Below are 9,819 nucleotides of genomic sequence, written 5' to 3' on the forward strand. Positions count from 1 at the left end.
AAAAATGCTGGTGATGGAAATGTTCTGTATCTTGACTGTATCCATGTCAGTTGTGATATTGTGCTATAGTTTTGCAAGAATTTACTGTTTGGGGAACTGGGTAAAGGGTACGTGGATCTCTCTTTATTTCTTACAACTCCATGTGAATCTATAATTATCTCAAAAAGTTTAATTTAAAAAATTAAATTAGAAAAAATTTTAATGGTGCTAAAATATTCAAATAGAAAAACCAATACGATTGTTATTTCTTCCTTTTTGTTTTGTAGGCGTGTATGATATAGTGAATAATCTTGGCTCCCTTGTGGCCAGATTAATTTTCCAGCCAATAGAAGAGAGTTTTTATATATTCTTTGCTAAGGTGCTGGAGAGAGAAAAGGATGCCACACTTCAGAAGCAGGTAGTCTTGGTTCTCATGTCACCATCTCCCAAGTGAATTCTCTGTCTATGTGCAGGATAAACAGACAGAAACGTGGAGCTATCTTTTCCCCTCTGTTAGATCTGAAATTTTCTTCTAGTTTTCATTCTTCTATCACATTCTGAATGATGGCAGGACCCTGAGCTCACTTCTTCTTTCACAGCTTCTCCTTTTCCCCCTGACCAGCCCTTCTTTTTCACCCTTTGTCCTTTGTGACCTTATTCTTGTCCCAGCCCTCTCAGAACTCTCTGCGGCTGTCCCCAGTGCAGCACAGACCTCCTTCTGTGGTCTAGTCTTAGGTGTAAGAATGAGGTTGCCTCCCCCATCCTCAGATTCTCAAGAACAAAAGATGAGCTGAAGGATGCAGAGACCAGGTCAAGGCTAACTGAGGGTGCGGGGAGGAAAGCATGCGGACATTTGGTCTCTCTCACCACACCAATTGTTTAGCTTCTTAAGGACTGTGACATGCCCAGAGCTCCATTCTGACTCTGAGAATTGTTATACTCTGGCCAATAAAAACAGAAGAGATTTTAATCCAGGAGTATTTGGTTGTAGAAACTTCCCTTTTCCTAGAACCATTGAAAATGTCTGTCTTAGAATTAGAAGCAAGCTAAGTTGGCCTCTTACATCTCTTAGAAGACATTTTGCAAAATACAGTTTATGCACAGTATCTCAAAATGAGCTAATCTGGTTCTCAGACTGATTTAGGAATGTTTTCCTAAGTGTAGATTCCAGGAACATCAGGGTTTGGAGTTGTTTGTCAGGAGAAGGATGGTGACAAAGCTAGCTAGCAATGTAAAAACTCGTCCATTTAAGAATAAATGTCAGAGAAGGAAATGAGTGTTTCCTAGGCAACATTTGAGATAGTTTATCCTAAATGAGTTAAAAACTAACCCTCCCCTGCACTGCCTAAGGAGGTACACTTTGTCTTTTTCCCTCCATTTGCTAATTGACATAGAAACAAACCCAGGTTACAGAAAAGCAGTGATGGCCCTCAGCAGTTGAAAGAGTGATCTGTAAAACAGGAAAGGAAGAAAGTCAGATGTGAAGTTTTTCTTTAGCTCATGATTCATCCCACTTCCTTCCCTCTCCCCCGGCCCAAGGAGGATGTTGCTGTGGCCGCCGCGGTTTTGGAGTCCCTGCTAAAGCTGGCCCTGCTCACCGGCCTGACCATCTCTGTTTTCGGCTTTGCCTATTCTCAACTGGCTTTGGACATCTATGGAGGGGCCATGCTTAGCTCAGGATCAGGTATGCACAAGAGGTTTTTCCAGATCTGTTCTAATTTCCAAACCGAAATATTTAGAAGAGTCTTACAAAATTCAAACACACGACTGACGTGTGTCAGTGTAGGGAAAATTGCCAGTAGCTGGGGCACCTGAGGTCAAACCAGCTCAGGGTGCAATTGGAGCTTTGGCATCAGGTCGATCAGTCCCGCAGCCTCACTTGGAGCAGTTGTTATGAATCCTTGGCTTTCCTCTCAGCCCTAAAATGTGTTTTGCCGATTGCTTCCCTGTGCTCCCTCTGGGGTAAGCGAGGAAGGCAGAGAGCAGGCTCTGATGAGTCTCCGCTTGGTACTAAACACATCTGCAGATAGTAAATGCCACATAAATCTCATGGCCTGATGCATAAAAGCCTCCGAAGGATAACCCAGAGCCATTTGCAGAGAATGAAATTGATCTCGGCAAATAAAGTGGTATATTTAATCCAGTGACTCCTGGGTTTTGAAGGAGAAAAGTATTGAATGTGTCTAACTTTGAAACACTTGGTGCCCAGGCCACTGGGTGTCACAGCATCTCTGGGCCCTGGGAGCTTCACCAGTTTCAAAATGCGCTGGGTCGTGGGGTGGCAATCCATTTGGAGTGTTTCATCTTGGGTTTAGCAAAGATGTTTTTAATTCCTCAGGTCACTAGACAAGAACCCTAAAGACTTCTTTGTGCTGCCCTATCTCAAATGTAAAGGTCCTTCTCCAGTGCCATTTTACAACGTCACTGGCATGTTTTAGTCTCCACTATAATAGGCCCAAACTTTTAGTATTAGGGGAAGAAGGGCCGAGTTTCTGCTTGACAGCAAAGGTTGTTAAGTTTGGAGAAACACCTGCCATGAAACCAATGACGTGGTTTGTAGCTCCCTGGGTCAGGCAACTGCAGGGAGGCCCGCATTAGGAAGCCATTAGCAAGTCAGTGTGCAGAGAGCGAGACAGGCTATTTCACAGCAGCTCTGCCCCTTTGGAAAGGTAATCACCAAGGAGCAGCCTTTGTAATGCAACCACAGGACAATGCCATGAGGAAAGGGCTGTCCCATCCATGTAATGTTCACTTGCTGGATTCGTTAATCATAGAAGATATATCAATAAACCATTGTCATTGTGTGGTCCTTTTACTCAAGTGAGATGCTGGTATCAGTCTTGAGAATTTAAAAGGGTCGGTGTTAGTTGATTTCTAAGGTAATAAATTCTGTCTCTGATGGTTTATGTCAGAGTCATTAATAATTCTATTTATTTTTTATTTATTTATTATTATTTTTTATTTTTGGCTGTGTTGGGTCTTCGTTGCTGCATGCAGACTTTCTCTAGTTGTGGCGAGTGGGGGCTACTCTTCATTGCAGTGCTCGGGCTTCTCATTGCAGTGGCTGCTCTTGTTGTAGAGCACGGGCTCTAGGCACGTGGGCTTCAGTAGTTGTGGCTTGAGGGCTCAGTAGTTGTGGCTCACGGTCTCTGGAGCGCAGCCTCAGTAGTTGTGGCACACGGACTTAGTTGCTCTGCGGCACATTGCATCTTCCCGGACCAGGGCTCGAACCTGTGTCCCCTGCATTGGCAGGTGGATTCTCAACCACTGCGCCACCAGGGAAGCCCCAGAGTCGTTAATAATTTTAGATTCAAAAAGATATCCTCTCTGTCTCATCTTCAGAGAGAGAAGAGTCTTGAGAATGGTCTGGTTTCTCAGTCTCTGAAAAGGAAGTGTGGTTTGGTGTAGCCGCTGCAGGATCTTTAGGACCCTTGTCGTCTCTTGCCTGGCCCAGGCCTCCATCAGCATCCCTGTCCTGGCAAGGTCTTCCAGCATTTGTCTCCTCATTGCAACTGCTTTTCATTTTGACCAAACTTCCAGTTCTCTGTGCCTTCTGGGAGGGTCATTTTGTCTCCCCAGGGTGCCTGTCGGCTTTCCTTCCCTCGTCTGCACTCCACCCATTTTCTCCTTGCCCTACTCCTGACTCTTCGGACTAGTGCTGCGTATCCGAATGCCTTTCCTGTGCCAGAAAACATTAACACTGCTGCTCTCTGCCCCTCTCCACCCCCCACCATAGTCTTTTTTGTTCCCTTAAAACTACCTCACAAAACTTGACTTTCTCCAGAAAGTCTTACTGAATCAGAAAAGAATGGGAACTTTCCATGGCTCAGCCCAACCACTTAGTTTTGAAAGTGGACCTTGCAATGCTGCTGTCCTCCGTTGCCCCAGTTGCGTGTTGCTCTTTGTCCTCACCTGTGAAGTGGACTCACCTGTGACCTGAAGTGGCCTCTCAGAGGCCTCTGTGCTGCTGTCTCCAAATGTAGGACTTGGACACACCACAGGCAGGCTTTCGTGGGGCACTGTGGTTTTGCTTTGCATTACTTGGGCTTAGCCCTGTATATAATTAGGAGCTTTGGAAGTGCTCTGAGACTTTTCTCAGAAGTCTTTCTCATACCTAGCTTTTCCATCCTAAAGAAAAATACATTCAGTGAACTTCCCTGAGATTTCTCACGTTTATCTCTTAGGTGTTTCTCTCTTGCCCTTTCTTTTACTTTTTTTTGTCCAGAGAAGGAAGGATTTATTATTTGCAGCAAGTAAGGAGAACACTTGTTTTCCCAAAGCAGTGTCTTCTCTTTTATTTTTTAAAATCTTTTTTTCTTCTCAATCCCCTAATATTAGTTTCCTAAGCCTGTGATAACAATGTATCACAAACTGGGTGGCTTAATTTCAACAGAAATTGATTGTCTCACAGTTCTGGAGGGCAGAAGTCTGAAATCCAGGTGTCAGCAGGGCCGTGCTCTCTCTGACATCTCCAGAGTAGGCATCCTTCCTTGCCTCTTCTAGCTAATGGTGTTGGCCGGCAGTCCTTGGCTTGGAAATGCATTAACTCCTCCTATCACGTGGCTGTCTTCTCCCTGTGTGTCTTCACATTGTCTTCCCTCTGTGAGTGTCTGTCTCTGCGTCCAAATTTCCTTTTTTTATAAGGACACCAGTCATAATGGATTAGGGCCCATCCTAATGACCTCATTTTAACTTGGTTATCTTTATAAAGACCGTATTTCCAAATAGATCATACTCTAATAGATCCAGATAGATCTATTAGACTTCAAATTACTTCAGATTACTTTTGAAAGGGATATATAATCCAAGCCATACTACCACTCACTTCAGTCCGTAGTTTAAGGTTCCATCCACAAATTCCCCAATTCCAACCTCTTTCCCCAAAATTGACTCAAAGCGCTTCTACTTGAATCACCATTTCATGCAGGAGTTTTGTGTCCTCCACATTGCAAAGCAGCTCACTATCCACCTTCCAATAGACTCACACATGCCGTCAGCTTTCAGTTACCAAGTGAGAAGTGCAGGTTATGAGAGGAGCCCCACTCCTCTCTGCCAGAGAGAGGAGGATGGAGAGAAGCAGGAAGCACACTGAGCATAGCCTCGAGCCACCGCAGGGCAGAACCTGGTCCCTGCCTCCTTTGCTGGAGTCATCCCACAGCTGGGGTGGGGGCCAGGCTACTTTGTGCAGCGACTTGGGGAATAAAATGCAACAAGATACGGTACAATGTGAACCCAAGAGAGGGCCATCAGGGCTGCCCTGTTAGTAGTCCTTTTGTCCTTTTTGATGGCCGTAAAACTATTTAGGGTCCCCATGACGCAGGGATGTTTCATATTAAGCAGCTTTCATAAGCCATGAATAAGTTTCAGATTCTGAGACTCTGGAACTCCCCCCGCCTTTCCCTTTTCTTTTAGCAGTTAAGTTTTTTCTTTATTGAGGTCTAATTTACATAAATTTAAATGCTGTCCTCTTAAGAGCACAGTTTGGGGGATTCCCTGGTGGCGCAGTGGTTAAGAATCTGCCTGCCAATGCAGGGGACATAGGTTCGAGCCCTGGTCCGGGAAGATCCCACATGCCGTGGAGCAACTAAGCCTGTGCACCACAACTACTGAGCCCACGTTCCACAACTACTGAAACCCGCGCACCTAGAGCCCGTGCTCTGCAACAAGAGAAGCCACCGCAATGAGAAGCGTATGCACCGCAACGAAGAGCAGCCCCCTCTCGCCGCAGCTAGAGAAAGCCCGCGTGCAGCAACGAAGACCCAACACAGGCAAAAATAAATAAATATAAAATTTTAAAATGTTAAAAAAAAAAAAAGAGCACAGTTTGATGAGTTTTGACAAATATCTACATGCATGTAACCAACGTCCAGATTAAGATACAGAACATTTCTATTACCCCAGAAAGTTCTCTTAGGACCCTTTCCAGTCAACTGCCCCCCTCCAACTCAGAGACAAGCACTGCTCTGATTTCTGTTACCATAGATTAGTATTGCTTTTAAAAAGAATTTCATATAAATGAAATCATATAGCATGGGCACTTTCATGTTCGGCTTCTTTCCCTCAATATAATGTTTTTGAGATTCATCCATGTTTTTACATGCATCAGTATTTTTTTTTCTCCTTGATTGCTGAGAAGTATTTCTTTGTGCGGACGGCCCATAGTTTGTTTATCCCTTCTCCTGTCGATGGTCACTTTGCGCTGTTAGGAATAAAACTGCTATGGATGTTTTTGTACACGTTTTTGTGAACACATGCATTTGTTTCTGTTGGTTGTACACCTAGTAGTAGAATTGCTGGATCATGGGTTAAGTACATGTTTATTTTATTAGAAACTGCTTGGCTGCCTCTCAGTAATGGCCCTCTTAAAAGTGGGGATCAGGGAATTCCCTTGTGGTCCAGTGGTTAGGACTTGGCACTTTCACTGCTGAGGGCCCAGGTTCAATCCCTGGTTGGGAACTAATGTCCTGCAAGCTGCACAGCGTGGCCAGGGGAAAAAAAAGGGGGGGATCAATTTCATTTTAAGGCTCCCGATTTTTTGTTAGCAGATCTTCCCAAAGCTTGTTAGTTAGCTACAGAACCACATCACTTTGTTTTAGGAGAAAATAACCTTGCAGGCTCTGATTCTCCCTAAAGAGTTGTGGGTGTTCTATCTCTGTAGTTTCCTGCTGCTCCTGAGCCCTGGGCTTCTTCAGGGCCTCCTCAACTGAGTTTCTCTTAGCATGCAGGGCCACTAGTGTCCCCAAGTGCTCAAACTAGCAGGCTTCTTCATGCTGATTTAAAAAGTGAGATTTGCTTGCTGGCCAGATAAGCTTTTAGTTGTTAGGCAAGAGATCTGTACATTTATTCCTAATTGTCCTTTTGTATTTAGCTGTTTATTTTAGTCAATACTGTAGAATGCTGGGAGTCCTTCCAGATAGTTAAGACCATAGGCTCAAGCATGTGTCTGCCCACTGATGACATCAGCAGGGCTCATGACCCAGCTCTGGTGTTCTCTGACCAACCAGCCGAAGTGAGTGTGCACGTGGGCCTCCCGTTTGGGCTCTGGAGTCTCGGTGGGTTGTTTCCTTACAGGTCCTGTCCTGCTGCGTGCCTATTGTCTTTACGTCCTCCTGCTTGCCATCAATGGAGTGACCGAATGTTTCACATTTGCTGCCATGAGCAAAGAGGAGGTCGACAGGTAGGTAACCTTAAAGATACACCTTTAATTATGGCCTTCAGCCAAAATGAAGTAACTTCTTTCTTTTCATTCTGAACATGCATTTACAGAAGGCTCTTTTAGAACCAGGATTGTGGTGCCTTCCTCAGGCACCATTCAGTAAGTCCTCCCCACAGTAGGGCTGGGGGCAGCAACTGCTCCTCACCTCCCTTTGTGAAGGGAGAAGCCTGGGCCCTGAAGGGTTGTGTTAGTCCAGGTGGCAGAGGCAGGCACCAGACAAGATCCACTCCTCCACCCACCTCCTTGCCCAGTGCTCCGATGGTTTACCAAGGAGCTTCTTCAAGATGCAGATCTATAGAATCTGATTTGTAGGTCTTGCAGAATCTCAGGGATCTGTGGCACCTCTCCTCAGAGAAAGGCCCAAGTGCACATACAAGTTTTACCACATTTTTTCCCATCCATTGACCCCCAGGTCAGGACCTCTGGCCTGGAATTTCAAGCAGTAGTTTTTAACACTGGTTATGAGTCACAGTGCCCCATGGAGCTTGTTAGAAATGCAGATTCCTGTCCACCCTACTCCCACCACTCTCTCTCCTACCACGCCTACAGAATCGGCAGGCCCTGAGCATGTGGATATTTTTTTAAAACTCCTCAATGATTCTGACATGAACTCCTGGTAAGAGCCTCTGACCCACACTAGGATCATTGATCTCCTGTGTCCCAGATGCCAAAATTAGCAAGGTGGTATCTGAAGACATCACTGCAGAGTGCAGTTGAGGAGAAGGATAAAACTGATAGGGACAAAGAAGGGAGAGGAAGAAGAGAGAAGGGGTGGGTGTAGGTAATGGGGCGAGTGGCCCTCTTTATCCCTTTGCCCCTTGAGGTCTGGGTCCCTCGGGGATTTCATGCTGCCTCTGTAGTGCCCTGAGTGCCGTTGAAACACCTCAGAGTCCCAGTGCGGGGGTAGGATGGGAAAAAAGTACTGAGAGTTGGCGAACCCTTCCTCTCATTCAGAGCAGCCTCTGTCTGCTTCCCACTGGAGCCTGTCTCACAAAGGCTTGGTGACCTTGTATGCTACACCGTAGTTGAGAACTGGAGTCTAGGGCAGTGGTCCCAGCCCAGACTGCTCAGAAGTTCTGGCCCCCTCCCATACCAGCTGAACTGGAATTTTAGGAACTTAGACCAAGGAGTCTTTTATTGCTCAGCTCCAGGAGATTGCTGATGATAGATAGCAAGGGCCTTAGGAACTGCTGGCTCAGACCAGCTTTCAGAGTGAAAACTGCATTGAACACTGTGACCCAGTGCATATTTGGGTGTGACTGAAAGGAAGCTTCCATGAAGCAACAAGTACCCCAGTTACGCACAGGACAAACTGATGGTTTTTAATTCTGTTCTATTTCATTCTTTAAACTGCCATGTCATGACCCACTAAATTGATTTCCTAGCCTACTTTTAGGTCACAACCCATAGTTTTCAAATGGTGGTCTAGACATGGTTTTTACTTCAGACAGTTAAATTTATAGCTATAAACCGCTTTGAGTCTATCTTTTTTTTTTTTTTAGTGGATAAAATGTTCTCTAAGTTTAATTTTGAAAGCACTGTGTTTTTACTTGAAAGGTGCTTCTAACATGAAATAATTTAAAAATATAATTTAAAACATACTAAATGAGGCACTGAGGTGTAGTGGAAAGAGTTCTGGACTAAGAATCTATCTCTTTGAAGGGAATTTTGTTATAACAATTTCAGCATTAGTGTTGAGGGGGAGAATCAACACTAAGCCTGATTAAAACATTAAAAATATATATCTTGCAACAAATCATGAGGGAATATAGACAGTGGCCAGTTGCTTTGGTTTCTCTTACATTGCATTGACCCAAAGAAAGCAACTTTTTAAGTTATTTGTAGTAATGGGATCCGGACAGTATATTAAAATCTGGAAAATTATTTTCATGGTATTAGTAGTAAACATAGAGAAAAGACAGGGCCTTGTTCTCATCTGAAGTAACTCACTTCCCCTAAGAGTAAAATGTGTGTGCCTTTAAGCATGGTCTTCAGGTTTGTATTAAACATAGCAGCCCCCTTTCTGTCTGGGCCCCTGGCCCCAACCTTCAGTCCTGTCTGAACACAGGGAGCACCTGGGCTCATCACAGACCCCAGCAATTTTTCCCTCTCTATGAATTTAGCCAGACATAAAACGGTAGTAAGAATTTTTATAGTAGAACTGAGAAGCTTAGTTAAGTGTTTTGATTGATTTACCTTGTATATTTCAGATTCTGAATTGAAAAATATATACTGATGAAATCATGGCTTTTAGTTAACTACCTACAGGTTAATCAGTGTTTTTCTAAATAAAAATAGGGGATTTGGTTGGATGTGAAATATTAGAATGTCCATTGAACTGCAAGTTGCTTTTTTGTTAATAACCTCATAATATGTATAGCATAAAATTGATGGTATTTACATTATGCTACTCTGAAGGATTTTTGTTGTGTTTTGTTAAGGATATCTCATTTTCTTTTGTTCATTTGACAGATACTTTTTGAGCATCTACTCTCTAACAGGCATTTCTTTTTTTTTTCTTTCTTTTTTCTTTTTTTTTTTTTTTTTTTTTTTTTTTGTGGTACGCGGACCTCTCACTGTTGTGGCCTCTCCCGTTGCGGGGCACAGGCTCCGGGCCCGCAGGC

At 44.1% G+C, this 9,819-nt stretch overlaps 1 protein-coding gene across 1 annotated transcript in view; it reads left to right on the forward strand.

Moving 5' to 3' along the window:
* Positions 1 to 9,819, forward strand: part of RFT1 (RFT1 homolog) — a 56,086-nt gene that overhangs the window by 42,648 nt on the left and 3,619 nt on the right. The window contains exons 9-11 of the mRNA XM_007107166.3: positions 267 to 397; positions 1,519 to 1,663; positions 7,051 to 7,156. Coding sequence (XP_007107228.1) covers positions 267 to 397; positions 1,519 to 1,663; positions 7,051 to 7,156 — 382 coding nt within the window. The remainder of the gene's footprint in view (positions 1 to 266; positions 398 to 1,518; positions 1,664 to 7,050; positions 7,157 to 9,819) is intronic.

The sequence above is a fragment of the Physeter macrocephalus genome, chromosome 18, assembly GCF_002837175.3.
Source record: "Physeter macrocephalus isolate SW-GA chromosome 18, ASM283717v5, whole genome shotgun sequence".
NCBI classification, from domain to species: domain Eukaryota; kingdom Metazoa; phylum Chordata; class Mammalia; order Artiodactyla; family Physeteridae; genus Physeter; species Physeter macrocephalus.